Source organism: Panthera tigris, chromosome A2 (assembly GCF_018350195.1).
Source record: "Panthera tigris isolate Pti1 chromosome A2, P.tigris_Pti1_mat1.1, whole genome shotgun sequence".
Lineage (NCBI taxonomy): Eukaryota > Metazoa > Chordata > Mammalia > Carnivora > Felidae > Panthera > Panthera tigris.
In genome coordinates, this window is record NC_056661.1 from 124,590,089 (window position 1) to 124,606,740 (window position 16,652).

At 41.9% G+C, this 16,652-nt stretch overlaps 1 protein-coding gene across 1 annotated transcript in view; it reads right to left on the bottom strand.

The window, feature by feature from the left end:
• TBX20 (T-box transcription factor 20) overlaps positions 1-14,750 on the bottom strand; it is a 55,963-nt gene extending 41,213 nt beyond the window's left edge. Inside the window, exons 1-5 of the mRNA XM_007078569.3 lie at positions 14,624-14,750; positions 11,021-11,276; positions 9,817-9,981; positions 6,004-6,112; positions 1,968-2,126 (exon numbers count right to left, since the gene is read on the bottom strand). Coding sequence (XP_007078631.1) covers positions 1,968-2,126; positions 6,004-6,112; positions 9,817-9,981; positions 11,021-11,276; positions 14,624-14,750 — 816 coding nt within the window. The remainder of the gene's footprint in view (positions 1-1,967; positions 2,127-6,003; positions 6,113-9,816; positions 9,982-11,020; positions 11,277-14,623) is intronic.
• Positions 14,751-16,652: the final 1,902 nt, after the last annotated feature.

A 16,652-nucleotide genomic window follows, 5' to 3' on the forward strand; every position in this document is an offset into this window, starting at 1 on the left:
GAAAGTATCTACTCTCGTGTTGTTACCTTAAGAGATAACCGATCCTGCTTCAAATTCTGTCTCCCTCTCTCTCTGCTTCTCCCCCACTCATGCTCTGTCTCTCTCTCCTTCAAAAATAAATAAAAAGATTAAAAAAAATTAGAAAAAAGGGGCGCCTGGGTGGCTCAGTTGGTTAAGCATCTGACTTTGGCTCAGGTCATGATCTCACAGTTCATGAGTTCAAGCCCCACATCGGGCTCTGTGCTGACAGCTTAGAGCATGGAGCCTGCTTCAAATTCTATGTCTCCCTCTCTCTCTGCTTCTCCCCTGCTTATGTTCTCTCTCTGCTTCAAAAACAAATAAAAACATTAAAAAAAATTTTAAAAAGGGACGTCTGGGTTGCTCGGTTGGTTAAAGCGTCTGACTTCGGCTCAGGTCATGCCACTAATGTGTTAAAATCCCGAAGGTGACAGATCCTCTTTGCACACTCCAGAAACAGTCCAATAGTAGCCACATGCCTTATTTATAGAGTGTCTTACCATTTCCAAGGCATGTTTACACACAGTACCTCATGTGATCCTCACAGCAATGGTCAAGATGTTCTGGGTAGTTCTTAGCCCCAGTTTACAGGTAAGGAAAATGGCGGTCACAGTGGTGAAGTGATGTCTACTCCAAGTCACAGAGAAATTATAGGTGCTTATGTCTTACAGACACACATCCACTCCTGCCTTTTGCTCACATCCCTTCTCTGGGCTCCCATTTCCTCATTTGTGTAGGGCTCCCCGGGCTCCCAGCTCTTTCCTGAGAGACTCAATACCATACCTCCTCTGGCTGACCATCCCACTCTGGACTCTGAGCCATCTACCAGGCACACCTTACAAATACTCATTCACTCAGCATCCAAAATATAACAACATCAAAACAAGAGGAAAACAATAGTCCTGGTTATCTTGAAACTAATCAAATAAAAGCAAGATACAAAGACCTTAGAGAGGCCACAAACAACCAAATTTGTCAAGTAAACTTAATGAGTTCCTTTTAGAACAAAAGGAATTCTACTTTTGGTCCTTTATGACCGTGTAAAAGTTTCTTGTCCTCTCTTAGCTTCAGCTTCCTCACTACAGAATGTTCCTATTACCCCCAGCCTTCAAAGTTATGTTGACCAAAAAAGAAAAAAAAATATGGGAATGTATCTAACAGTACCTAGCCCTTAGTTAAGACTTTGATAATTACTTATTGAGTTGGACTAAACCTTATAGATGAAGAAATACATAAGCTTGAAATGTGACATATACCAAAGAGTAAAAAGTATAAAACTCAATATTATAAATTAGATGTCTTGATGTTAATTAAATATATACTGCTTACATGCTCCAGTTTATTATCTAAAGAGATCATTCTACTAGAATTACCTTAAATTACACTAAATAAGCTTCACAAAATATCTAAAATATCAGTAGTTTGGATAGTTGGCTGGAATATGTGTGTTAGTTTAGCAAAAAAACTGAACCTCTAAATTTTATGAAGAAATAGCTATATAGGTATGATATATATATATATATACATATATATATATACATATACATATATATACATGTACATATATATATACATATATATATATACATATATATGTATATGTATATATATATCATGAGGCTTTACCAGAAGGAGAAAAAGGAAGCAGGTGATTTTCTCAAGAACAAAATTTGAGAAGGCAGATAGGGCAGGTTTAGCGGGGGAGAGTGGGCAGTGAACAACCTGACCAAGAGTATAAAGACTCTAGACAAGATGGTATAATACAGACCATCATAACTTTGAGCCATGGTCACTCAACACGCTTAGAGGTCCTGGGGCTGATACTCCATAGCATTCACCAAAGTCAACTTCGATACTAAGTTCTGGGATTTCATTTCTCTCCACGAAAATGAAAGCAGCTCCTAAATCTTTACCTTATTTAGGAAATAAATGGTGAATGCCAAACTCACCAGTTGATTCTGGTAGGCAGTGACTGCTGTGAAAACGGTCTCTGGAAAGATGAATGTTCTGAATTCTTCAGACTTCAGATTGAGCAATGAGGCTGTGTGGTCTTTCTTCTTAATGATGTGCACCCGTGGCTGGTACTTGTGCATGGAGTTCAAAATTATCTACAACAAAGAGATGGGAAGTACTGAATATTAAGTATTTATATTGCAAAACAGGCCAAACTGCAATGAGGCAAAGAAAGAACCATAAAATCTAGTTTCAAATTTAAGTTTTAAGAGTAGAAGCCACCCTTTCCACTCTTTTTTTTTTTTTTAATGTTGATTTATTTTTGAGAGACAGAGACAGAGCATAAGCAGGGGAGGGGCAGAGAGAGAGGGAGACACAGAATTGGAAGCAGGCTCCAGCACAGAGCCTGACATGGGGCTTGGACCCACGAACCCTGAGATCACAACCTGAGTCAAAGTCAGATGCTTAACTGACTGAGGCACCCAGACAACCCCACCGTTTCCATTCTTAAGGCAAATCATTTTCACAGGATGCTGCAGAAACATAGTTGTGAAATCACATTTTACCAAAACAAGTGTAAATAATACAAGTTGCTTCAAGGGTCCTTTCTAAACTGATGGGGGGGAAAACATCTGAAGGATAAGTTTATTTGTTTTTGTTTTTTTTTAATCAAGTCTTTAAAATATATTTTGTTAGTCTGGTTAGACTGAGGATGTATGTCTAAATTTTCTAAAGTAAGAACTTATATATTCCAGGAGGACAGATTGTTATTTATGGTAGTAGAGGGGAATAAAAAGAATTAAGAAAGGTTAGGTGACATTAGATCTTAGAGTGCAGAAACTGTTACTTTCTAGCTCCTTCATCTTGGGCCAAATGATCTCGCCTCTCCAACTTTGTTTTCTCAAATACAAAAACTTAATCTCACAAGGTTGTGGTGAGGATAAGATGATGTTAACTCTCATAAGTTGCACAGCAAATAGGAAGTGCTCAGTAAACCTTAGTAGTCATAGTAGTATTTCTGACAATTTTGTTGATTCCTGACTCACTGTTATGAACCAAACATGAATGACAGTGATGACCATCTTCTGTTTTACAGCCAGTAAAAGTTGCCTAAAACTTAGAAATCATAAGTCTACCTTGATTAACCAGGCAGTATTTCTCATGAATGTTTTAAACAAAATATAATGATTCGCCATTATGAAATCCGAGCAACAAAATTCACTTTCATATATAAAGGATTTTCTACATCTTCCCCACTGCCGCTCAGAGAGCTACCTAAATCTGCAAAACTGGGCATGTCCTTCCTAGGATAACAGTGCTCACACTGTATGCCCTTCACCCCAAGGGCCTAGCAGAGAGCCTGACTTTCCTGGGCGGCATGTGATAAATAGTGTGGCAGGAGTGTGGTCAATGGCAGTGTTGATGCATCTTCTAGACTAACATGGGTGTGGTAGATGAGTATTTTTGCTGGTTTACTTTAGCAGAGTTAAATACTAGTCACTGTGAGATAACTAATATAGAATCAATCTCTCTCTGTGCTGAGATATAAGCCAACTTAAAGTTACAGGGCATTAACTGGCATTGAATTTTGAACATGCCATCCTTTTATGATCCCAAACCTGAAGAGGAATAACTAAAACAAATGAGAGCTCCAAATGAATTGAAATAGACTTTAAAAAAGTCATTTCTTTATATAAGACATTTATTCCAAGGAGTTTAAGATAATTACGCTCACTCATAAAACTGGAATAAACTCAAAACAAAACAAAACAAAACAAAAACTGGAATAAATTCAAAGTGACAAAAGTAAACTCTTAAAACTGATATAAGAAAAACGCTGGGCATTCATTATGTGTTGTAATAAGAAGTTACAAATAATTTTCACACACATTCTCTCTTTCTCTCTCTCTCTCTCTCTCTCTCACACACACACACACACCCACACACACCCCCCCCCCCCCCACACACACATACACAAAGGACAAAGCCTTAAGCTTTAAATAATGTCCCTTCTCCCATACTTACACCATCCCTAGGTCAATTTCCTTCGGGAAAAGGTGCTGGAGAGGGTCCAACCTCAGACTGAATCTCAGAGCCAGGGCTCCTTGACTATCCGCTCAAGATCTCATTGGGTTAAGGAACACTAAAAGAAATGTGAACTTTGCTTCACTGAAGAACTAAATTCCCTGAAGTAAAAAATTTTCCTGTTATAAAACTAAAAATGCATCTGTAAGAAGGGCTTCTTCCGGACTAATTCAAAGCACTTGGCTAAACTACACAAGATCTAAAAATCTTGCCTTGTAGTTTTCAGAACACACTATTTATGGTGATAAAGGGTTACATTAAATAATAAAACTTTAAAGCTAAAATGGATATTAACAATCATCTAAGACTAAACAATTTGTCAAGGTCTAATCTTGGCATAATCAGACTAGAACCCAGAGCTCCTGAAATCCAGCTTGGTGCTATTCCCACCCATGAAGTTGATATTGAAAGGAGAACATATTAATTCTGGACAGGTGATTTCAAAATGAACTCTCAAGTCTTTCTGGAAAGACTCAAACAGTGCTTCTCAAAGCTTCACATATGGAAAATATCAGAACCATTAAAAATTTCATTTCTCCCTGCAAAGATTTCAGTGGAGTCCAAGAAATTTTAATATGAATGACATTAAGAATGATCTGGCCTACAGAAAATGTCTCTCAGATACTCATCATTTTTAACCTGAAAAAAAAATCCATCAATGAAAACATCTTTTTTAAAAAAACAGAAAAGGACAGTTATCCCAACAGTCTTAAAGATAAAAGTCAATTATCTTTTCCAATACATAAAATAACAGAAACCTATTAACCTACTTGCAACATCCCAACAGCAGAGTCATGAGTACCCGGTTACTCTGATTTGGTCATGATAAACAAGGTCTCTTGTGGGCGAATGGATGGTGGCAACGTCTGAAGTGATTTGTTTGCTTCCAATTTCATTGGAAATTGATTTTCCAATTTGAAACCATGTCTAAAACTCTCTAATATATATCTATTTATAACCATCCTTTCTGAGAAAAGTTCTGAAACTTCTAAAATGCATAGATCCAATAAAAACTAAAACCTGAAGTAACAAGAGCCTTAATAAAGGGGTAAGAGAGAGAATAATGATAGAATATCTAAGCCCAGGGAAGCAACCAGTGAAATATCAATGTGCTTTCTGGCAATTGAGGCAAAACCAAATAACCCAGTATTCTTATCAAAAAGAAGTATGCAAGTCTAAAGTTTTCTTAGCATAAAATCTAAAACAATTTTTATGTCAATCTTTATTTAAGAGCATGGACTAACATCACAATTCCTTACAAAGTAGTCTTACCAAAAGTGTAAAGCCATGCGTCAATGGCTATTTGTACTATTAATTACTGATATAAGCCCAGAATTCAAATTTCTCTTTTTCCATATTTTGATGAACTCCTTATGACATAAAATCAAATGTTTTATTTTTCATTTCAAGACTTCTCTGTGCCTTAATATTCCTAAGACTCTCTACAGCAGGGGTATATAATGAGTAAAGAGCCCTTCGTCAAGTTTATTTGGGCATAAAACCCTTTTGTCCTATTGCGTCTCCCATGAACATGGTCTATAAACACACCTTGGGAAACCCCCAAGGGAGATGTCCGTCCTATTCCCCCTATGCTGTGTCATCTAACATACCACTGACAGAAACTAGACGTTTAACCCAAGAATGGGCTACAGTAGCATCCAGAATGCACATTCCCTTTGTTTGGTTGGTGCAGTCTTAGGACATTCATAATGCCATAGGTCCCTGACTCTCTTGCATAGAAATGGCACACGGCATCCCTGTAAGTGATGTCTTAAGAAGAGGAAACAAAATTCTCTGAAGAACAAATGGATGTTTTCAATGAATGACTCATAGATGGAGGATGGGATGGGGAGAGGGAGGGGAGGAAGATATTTAGAGGGAGGAAGTTTTGAAGGACTCCTCCATTCCATCCCAGGGAATCCACATAATCCAAGGCACTGTACTTACATGGCCATGCTGATCTAGTTCATTGTTGGTGAGTTTCACCTTTTCAAAAGACACCATCTGCTTGAGCAGCTGCTCACCAGTAAAAGGAGAATCTGGGTGTACATACAGCCTAAGAAAATTATGAGAGATTTTGTTAATCTTTAATATATTTTTAAAATCTGTTCTCTGTGGGTCATAAAATACTCTGATTCTAAAGGAATGCAAAAACTTCATGTTGGTGAATTTTATTTGCCCCACGTAATCTCAAATTTAATAATACAACAACATCAAAATAAATCTAAAACATCTAAACATGTTTCTTTATGTACCAGTGATCTAAAAGGGGTTTTACCTAATAAATTTTCTATTGTCTGTTCAGCAAGCCATTTTTAAAAGGCAAATATTGTTCCATCTATCTAATCAACTACTGGTCTGTTTCTGTAAAATATAAAATCTTATTACTGTTGTGGGTATTTTCAAAAGAGAGACAAGCTTATACTAATTGTGTAACAAGTACCTAGTGTAAATACTGTTAAAAGTAAAAAGAACAATGAAGGGATGAAGAACATAAAAGACAAAACAATTCTAGAGAACCCATTCATTTAAACTTGAAGATGATGCAGAAGTCTATAAATATAAGACAAAGTAATTTTACTACAGCGGACTGCCTAACTTTTAATAGTTCACAGATCACAGTCTGTTATTTCTTCTAGTACCTTAAATACTATGACTTTTATCTAGTTAAGTTCCCACTAGATGAGAGTGAAAAAAAGCTGGGTAAACCTCATATTATTCAATGTATTTATTCATATACAACTTAAAGGGGGGGGGAGCTTTGATGGGAAAAAATGTATTTACCACGTATTTATCATTTATCAGCTGCTACGTGCAAGAAAACTCACAGTTAGATGTAGGCCATTTGTTCTATCTGCAAAGTATTACACAAAGTATAACTCTGTAAATTCAAATTCTGGTATCCACTAGATATAAGCTTGTCTGAAGTCAGGGGAGATACAGAACTCAAGAAAGAAAAGGAAGTATCCCTGATTTAATAGGACAAATCCCTTTATCCATTTAACAGGCTATTTATATCTCAATTTTATACAGGATCTTTGTATCTTTAACCAAACATAAATATTATGGTTGGGGCAACATCAGTGGGGAAAAAAAAAATCACAAAACATTTACTTGCAGTGTTTCTTTAAAAGAAAGAAAGAAAGAAAGAAAGAAAGAAAGAAAGAAAGAAAGAAAGAAAGAAAGAAAGAAAAGAAACCAGAAGTCTATGCCATGCTCTGTCACAAACAGGACTAAGAACAGAAGAATTAGGTAGCCGTACTGAAATGTGAAAGCCCGCCAGAAGCAAAGCACAAAAAAGACTAACAGCACTAGAAATTCTTACTAGACCCTTATAAGAACTTTAAAGTCTTTCAGTGTATGTTTGTCTGTCTGTTGGTTTTGGAGGAGTGTTTAAAAATGCCTTTCAATCGAAGTATATTCCTTAATGATACAACCATCATAACATTTCAAGTATACCCCTCCAAGGCTATCACTATATGAAGTTGCTTTACTGGCCAGCACCACATCCTACCTACCCCACCAAAAAAGGTTCAAAAATATTTAAAGTCCTAGAAGTTCGTGAAATGCTCCTTCTTTATCAATTCAACATGGGTCTTCACAATAATAAAGACTAACTTATTTAAATATCAATTGCTTTAAAGACAACAAAAGGTCCTATATGAAAATATGACATTATTTTTTAAAAAAAGAAAAGATAACGTTACTTTAGATAATGTATATATCTTGCCATTGTGGAGATCAAATGATACTGTCCAGTATTATTTCTTCTGGTTAGGAACAACTGACTGGTAAACTTTGGTCTGAAACAATATGTTTCAAGGAATAAGAACCACAAGGAACTTCTACCATTAATACAAAAATTATCACCTCCCATGTTCCTCACCTTTCCCTTACAGAGTTATACAACACAGCACTATTTGTTTTAATAATAATAAAGAATATTTGTTTAAAATTGGTAGAATATTTCTACCCTATAACACACCAAACACTTTTATTTAATATCAGTATAAATATACTGAAGATGAATGAAAAAAAGCATACAGGAAGCCCCTCCTCTCTCAAGTCCCCCAGGACTTAAAATTCCAGCAATAGCTTAAACATGCTTCAGTTAAGATAGTGTATTGGTACGTGCTTTCCTTCTCCAACCAGAACAGATTAGTAACATAAACAAGGCATGTCATATTTCCAAAGTCCTGCTGGCCTGCACCAGCTCCTCATACCTTCAGATAGGAAGAAAACAGATGCTAAATAAGAGGGATTAACTTCTTAGAGGAAAGACTTTGGGGAGAGAAAAAAAGAAGATTTGATTGTAAAAATGGTTAGAATACTGCTAAAGCTCGCTCTCTCTCTCGCTCTCTCTCTCTCTCATTTAAAAAGATTTTGTAAAGTGTGGAAGTAAGCTTGAGAGTAGTAAGAATCAGCTCTTTAATGATAAATAGTAAAGAATATTAATATAATCATTTTAGTACCAACTATAAGACGGTGAATCTTGCTCTATTTAAAAAAAAAATGGGTGTAACATTTTTGTAAAATGTCTTAGGCCTGCTATTTAGTATGTTATTTAATATACTGATTTGGAAGGGTTGGGAAGATGTCCTTCCTAGTCTCCTGTGGGAATGGAAAAGTCTGAGAGGCTTCTTTTAATCTTTTCTCCAGTGTATTTAGCATACCGTAAGCTCAATAATGTGATCAGTGACTAAGTAAGCTTAATATTCCATCTGAACTAGTGTGTGTAAATTGTGTTGATTCTGTGCCTTGATTAAAACTCCAGACTAGATACTTACAAAGAATCAACCAAACTTCAGAGTTCCTAAGTCTGTACATGTAAATAAATTATTCATTCTGATAGGAACTTCCAACAAACTACAAAAATTAGGTAATCATAAAACAACTTAAAATCAGCGAGGCTTGGCTTTAGAACCCTAACTGTAAAGTCTGCTAATATCCTTTGCTTGTATTAAAGTATTCAGTTAGATTCCTATAACTTCAGCTATTACTATTTGCATAAGCTAATATATGCTTTTTTTTCCCCCTTAGAAGGCTAATTTGGGCAAAGCAGCAACAATAAAAAGCAGCATGTGATTTTTTAAACAGAGTTCTCCTTCAAAAACATTACCAATGAACAGCACAAAAATAAACATATATGATCCCTAACATATTGAGTAACATTTTGCATAAAATAATATTAACCTGTTGTTGAATTACATCCACCCACTGAACTTATTATGGAGAAGGGGTGAAAAAGAGTTTGCTTTTCTTACGTAAAATTTCTGAGTCCCTTACTGGTCAAAAACAAATGCATTTCACCAAAATGATGTTTATTGTGTGCAGATGTTACCATATTACTAAGAAGTACTTACTACGAACAACCACTTTACTCAAATACACTCTTCTCAAAAGGATGTTAGGGCAACCACTTCAGCAGCAGGTTTATTCAGTCTGGTGTTAAGCAGCCAACTAGAAATGATGGGTGCCATATGAAATAGGTCTGGATCTCTAATGAATATTCTAACTGAAATTAGGAAAGCTTGAAAATGAATTACAAAAAAAGAAACAATTAAAGACGACTTTCCGTCTGTGCACAAACTCTGCCTTTCTCAGATATTTTGTAGTCACTCCTCTGGGCTGGGAATGCTCTCTACCAGAGCTCACCACTGTAAAAGCAGAACTGCTTAGAATTCAACCAGCCAGACACATTCTGCTCTCAGGGTTCATACGCACTGCATTTGCTCTGCCCGAAAATCTGAAGGCACAAACCTGGCTGGCAGTGGTGGGTCTGCCTTGCCAGCCACCAGCCAGGAAGACCGGTGGTAGGCGTAGCGGTACCTCTTGTTGTCCACGGGGACGATGTCCATCAGGACTATGTACTTGGCCTCAGGATCCACGCCAGAAAAGGATACTCGAATGGTGGGAAACATCCTCCTGACACAAGGAGACAAAGAGAATCCGCTGGAGCTCCTTCCTGGAGGCTAATGAATCACTGAATAAAAGGGCGAGGTCCTACTCCCTCCCCACTGACCCCCACACCCTTTTTGTTTCCACAGAGACTTGAGTACTGAGACCCTCCTTCTCCCACACCTACATAATTTTAGGTGTCACCATCACAGGAGTCCCCTTTGCTACGTGAAAAGTTTTGTTTTGCTTTTTAATACTGGAAGGTCTTCAAGTAGGGAAAATCGTATGCTGTATTATCAAACGTGTCAGACTCCCCCAGACCAAAGTCTCTGGAGCAGACCCAGTCTCCCAACCCTCTTGGGTTGCAGGGAGAAAACTCAGTTCAGCCACAGAAATCTAGGGCAGGTTGGGTTCGGGAGACCCTGCGGGTATTTCCCAGAGTCTACAGAGCTGGAGTGACCAGGGCTGCAGGCCACTGACCTTTAGAGTCTTTGTCCCAGGCCTGGGGAGCCACCTGCACCCCCATGCACTACCCCGTGCCTGCCCCACTAAGGCACCAAGGGGGCCCGCCGCACCAGCACTCCATCCTACACAGTGTGAGTTTCAAATTTCATTCCTCTGTGCAGGTTTTAATTTTAGTTTTTAATGGGAACTGGCAGCTTTTGCAAATTGAGGCCAATAAAAGGGAAGCTACTTGCCTCCCTGGAAGCACCCAGCAGCCTGCCCTACACCCCCAGCAAGATTCCTGCTTCCCTCCAGATGCCAACTCCCCACCCCAAAGCCCTCCCAGATGGCAGATCACTGGTCCCCACATCCCTCTCATCAAGGCCACGGCCACCATGGGGTTTTCCATGGCCAGATCCTGAGAAAGCAAATAAATGCTCAGAAGTCTGTCTCGCAGCTCTTTCCAAAAGCAAGTTGATAGAAAGAAGCCCTCCTTAAGGGAAGCTTCCTCTCGGTGCCCTGGACCAGTGGGGTTTCACCCAGCTCCAGCGAACACCCGAGGCCACTGTCATCCCTGTACCCCTTACACACCAAGCGCCCCACCGCCACCACGGATCGCTACCTGCCCGACTTGGTGATGATCATCTCTGTTCCCAGCTCGTGGAATTTGTCCCAGAGCTCCTTCGTCTCCAGGCTGCAGGCAATTTTGGCCATTTCCTCACTGGGGATGATGGGGGTGGTGGGGATCAGCGGCTCAGTACACAGAGAGGAGGAGGAGGGGCTGCCACTGCTGCCGCCACCGGCAAACTCCCCGTGAGCATCCAGGCTGGTCAGTTCACCCAGGGGCTGGGCACAGGAGGACTTCTCAACAAATTGTTCTGCAGGCAAAGAGAATGGAGAATGACAGCTAACGCTGTCAAGCAAAGACACAGGAAGGAGAACAGCGCAACCCAAACAGGTACTGGACTCGACTTTGGAAAAGTGAAGTTCAGAAACTCCAAGAAGGCCGTGATAACCCATCACTATATAAATTCTCGTGGAATGACATACCCAGCCCTTGCTTACAGAACCAAATGAGTTCTAGAACTGTGGCTTGTTACTAACATTATGAAAGCCACTTTGGGGACTACAAATGTAAGGAGTGCATAAAGGGAAAGGAGGTGATCATGAAAGATGAAAAGCAAGTATTCCTACTGTTATCCCTGTCAAGTTCTAGACGTTGTAGCTTGTGGGATCTCCTGCCAGTCCTGCCTCTTTGACAACCAGGAGAGACTTTTATCCAGGGAGACCAAAGGGAACGAAGAGGTCAGCATCTTCCTTACTTTGAGAGAAGCTCTCCCTTCCGTCCTGAGCCCTCTCTCCACAAGAAAAAAGGAAAGGTGGAAGGGAAGGGAAGAAAAGTGGGGATGCGGTTAAAACGAAAAACTCAAGTCGCTTCACTTCTCTGCCTGGCTCTCAGTGTGCTAGGCTTTAATATCAGGGCAATTTTACAATATCCCTCCCAGCCTGAGATCTTACGAAAGACTCTAACATATAGCTTATTAAATCACAAAAGTGGGCTCGCTAGGCCATTTTGGGAACAGGTGTGAAAAAATGTCTTGAGGGCAGTGTGTGTATTTTTCTCCCTTTCTCTCAAAAAGGTCCTGGAAGTGAGGGAAACAACCCTCAACCCAGGCTAGCAGAGTATTTAAAGTAGGAAGAACACCATCCACCATCAGGCTGGAATACCGCTGCCTATGAACCAAACATTCTACTCCACAGCTGATAAGGGCCTAGGACTACACCAGTCACTTTGATGGAATACAGGGGGACTTTTGTAATTGTCCCAATTATCTTGTATCCCTTAAAAAAGAAACTACTTGAATCTGTAATGTGAAACTGATCTCTAAACAACTCTGTTCTAAGTGCCAAGGAATTGAAACAAGTTCTAAATGTAGATATAGACATGTATATGTTATGTATCACATAAAGCATTTTATTTCCCATATTTCTCCTTGGCTTAGGGCAGGCAAGCAGGAAGCAGGGAATTTTTACCTTTTCTTCTCTTACAATAATAATCCAACTCACTGTAACATTTTAAATTAAGAATAATCAAATTAAGTATCTTGGCCTTAAATTTTCAAGTTCAAAGAACAAAAAGTACGCCAGGGCAAAACCTTATTTTCAACAAATATTTTCAGAAACACATTCACATGATGTCTTTATAGAGAATTAACACGTAGCTTCAGAAATTTTCTTATTTTTCTGACAAATGGAAAAGGTAGACTCCCTAAGCCCCAGACTAAGGACAGCCAGGGTGGGAAAGTGGAGGAAGAAGAAAATGATACCGAATTTCTGCAACACAATGTTATGTGTCAAGGGTACCTCAATAAAAAAAGATCTGAAAGAAATGCTCTAGTGGTTTAAGGAAGGCAGCTCTTCTAAATAGATTTTACGTGTTGAAATGCTCAATCCTGATACACTTTTGAGTCCCTACCCCACAATTGCTTCCACACCTCACACCTCTCGATCCAAAGTACCATATTCTCTGTAACAGAACCTCTAGGTGTTTCTCTTGCGGGAGTCCTCAGCTTAAAGTCACTAATTGCACTGTTGAACTGCTAGCCCCTGGAAAGGACAAGAATGCCTTCTGGGTCTTTCAGAGCCCGTCTCATAAGCCCAGGGGAAAGAGGTTCATTTTACAGACTGTGTATTTGCGGTGGGGGAGAAGGTGGTGGCTATATAGTTTAGAATTGATATAGAAAGCGAGTTTTCTCAGGAAAAGAAATAGAAAAGAAAGCAATACTGAAATGACAGTGGAACTGAAAATGGCATGTTTCCCAGTCTGCTGTCTGTAATTCTGACAGGAATATTAACCTGAAGGGCTCTTTCCCTGCTAGCTACTGAACTGTGATGGGGAAGTTCATAAAGAATTCAGAGGCCTTCGAAATAGGAGTGGATAATGTCGGGCTGTCCCACCAAAATCACTTTGAAATTGGTGGTTAATATGTCTGCAAACAGTTTGGGTTTGTTTCATTGGTTGTTTCCTCTTTTTTTTTGGCAGATTTCAGGCGGGTGAGAAGAACCAGGGAAAGTGAGTGAAACCTTGGAGGGGAGACTTTTTGACATTATATTTTCTGGAGATCTTCCTGTTTCCTTTTCCTTGGTTCTAAGTTGCTCTGGGGTTTTAGCTTTCTTTTCTTTTTGCCCAGCCCTCTTATTTTTCATCTTTAACCCTTTGTCTTTCATACTAGGATTGCTGTTTCAGATGTGGGGTGTTAAAGTGTTGGAAAGGACAGGGAGAAAGAAAGAAAAAACACAGGGGAGAGTCAAAAAATATATTACCCTAAGTTTGCTATTTGATGTTTCTCACCATTTTCGGGCTATCAGATGATCAGGATGTAAAATAATTTTTTCCTGGGGACCCAAGAGGTGATGAGAACACTTCTTTGTCTGTTAATTGTAAAGGGACTTTGAAATACTCAAGTCCAGCAGTCTCTTTCCCACACAGTTCACTTGTGCTGAGGGGAACATAATCCCTATTTTCCCTTTACTCCAAGCCTAGTGTCTTCTATAAATGGTAAAGGTTGTTAAATAAACAGTATAGCTAAAAGTTGAGGAATTTGGAAAATGGTTACTGGCTAATGTTTTTGCCAACCTCCACTGAAAGTGATGGCGGTTACAAAATGATGTCTCACTGATAAGTTTGGGGCTTCTGTGAAGAAAACTGTTCATGGGGGGGGACAACTGGCTTATTCTACAGCATATGGCAGTGGCTTTAAGGAGTTAATTCTGTTTATTCAAGTCAAAGGAAAAACAAAATCCAACTAGTTTCTTGTTAAGTCGCTAAGAGTCTCCTCGGGATCAAATGCACACGCAGGTGTTACACACATGGTAAATTCTGTTGAGTCTTAAAAGGGGTTAATTATCTATCTCTGATTGTTTTGGTACCAACCAAGTTACACACTCTCCTGCACAAGTACGACTTGACCTGGGGATTCTAGATGAATAAGTAGAGACAGTGGCTAGCGCACATCCGAGATGCGAAACCGGTTGTCTGTGAAGCCCCCAAAGAAAAGAATCTCCCGACCCCGGCGTGGGGCCCGTGGCCTGAAGATCAGAAGCTGCCTAGAGCAGGGAAAGGCGGCCACCCTCTCAAGCCTCCCGCAGGCAGGGGACGGAGGGACAGACAGATGCGCGGCGGCCCGCTCCTGTCCTAGGCGGACAGTCGGGCAGCCCGACTTACCAAGTGGTTTGATGGTGTTCTCGGCGGCTTCCTTCTCCTTAGACCCGCCGCTCGACATGAGCGCGGCGATGGAGAAGGCGTTGGCCCGGGAGGAGAGCTGTGGCTTGGGCGACGCCGTGAACTCCATGGCCCCCAGTGTGCGGTCCTGGCCACGCACGGGGCCTGCCGAACTGCCGTCCAGCTTCCCCAAGGGAGACAAAAACCAACACAGAGCGCAAAGTTTCCAATTGCAATCTCAGCGGAGTCGGGAACTCCAGATGAGTCAGCCCCAACCGGACAAGAGCTCCCCACTGGCCTCTGTCCCTCACTGCAAAGCCCTCCAGCCGCAGAGACTTCCCACTAGCCGGAGAGGACAGGAGAGGACCAGCCTCGGGCTCCACCGGGCGCGCGAACCCTGGGGCGCTCCGCAGGACCACAGGCTGCGCCGCCGGAAGCTGGAGATGAGCATCGGGCGCGCAAAACCCGGGGGTCTCGCGGCACCCCTGTGCGTCCTTCCTCCGTCCACGCGCTGGGGACAGCCGGAGCGGCCCAAGCTGCAGGAAGGAGGCTACGGGTGGAACTCCGCAGCGAGGGGGCGGACGCCGGACAGTACCGGCGCCGGCGTGCGGAGCACAGCGCGGCGCGGAGGACACTGCGCCCGGGCGCTCGCAGCCCTGCGCCTTAATTTGCTGGCGGCAGCTATCCCAGCGGCCCGCAGCCAGTCAGCGCCTCCCCACGTCACCGCTTCCTGATTCCGCCGCCGGGGGCGGGGCAGCGGGCTGGGTTGGGAGGGCGCGCCCCGGGCGCGGTGCCCGCTCGGCCTCGCGCAGCAGCCAGCCGCGAACCTGGCACCCGTTCGGAAAAAGTGCCACCACCGAGCTGCCGCGGACTCGCCTAGCCCAGGGCGGAAGGGACTTGCGCGCGGTTGGGAGGGGGTATTTTTGAAGCGGCTAGGACGCGGGATCCCGAGAGTGGCCCAGTGCGGGAACCTAGACCAGAAGTAGCCTGGGGGAGTTCCTGCTTCTTCCGTTCTTTTTCTTGAGCGTGCTCAAAGTTCCAAAAGAAAGTTGGGAAGCTTTAAGTAGAGCGGAAACCCGCGCCACAGAGCCACCACGTACGGGCCAGGTCCTATTCTCTCTGGGCAGTTACCAGGGCTGGGTGCCCTCACTCGTTGGGCTCCAAAATCTGTCTGCTTGACAGTGGGACTGGAGATACACAGCCCTGCAAAAGATATGCTGAGGGAGGGATGGGGACATTTAGCAAAGGCTGCTGCTCTCAGAACCACGGCTCCCGCTGCACACCAGTGCGCCACTTACGCGCTGTTCCTGTTCCCGTAAGGGACTCTGGGGAGTGGAACCTCCACCCTAGGGAAGGTGCGGGGCCGGCACGGGAGCCCGGGCGTGCACCCTGCGGGGACCGAGAGACACGCAGTGGGAGAGTGGGAGATCTATAACGCTTGAACTTGGTAGACAGGGAATCTGCCTTCGCAAACTGGGTTGCGACCAGGACTTCCCACGGCCTTATGGGGGTCGTCCTGTGGGCCTTGTTCAGCTTGAATAACTCAAATTCTCCGAATTCGCAGGGTAATCCGCTTCACTAGGAGCCGTGTAAACTCAGGCTGACACACACACTCAAGCTGTACATGTAAATATTTGCGCTCCTTTCCAGCCAGCCGGTCTGGCGATTAGGAGCCTCTTGGTGGGTCTTAAAATTTTAAAGAAAAAGAAAACATCTTCCATTTCCCACCAACCTTTTTCTCCCTTCACTGCACCCGCTGCCGTCCTGAAATAAACTTACAGTGGAAAAAAAGTCAAAGGTTGAGAACTTTTATGAAATGATGACATCTGGGGAGTCGTGATTTAAGCCACTCTTGCCAACGTGTATCAATAGTTTCTAACATGGTGCTGCATGCAGGTGGTAAGAAACGCATTCTGATATCCGTCTTCATGTACAAAGTGTATTTGTGCAGATATTTGGGGAAATTCGTAAAATCATAGGTTTTATTGCTGGAAGGGGTTTGCACCGTGAGTAGCGTATCTCCACTTGCTTT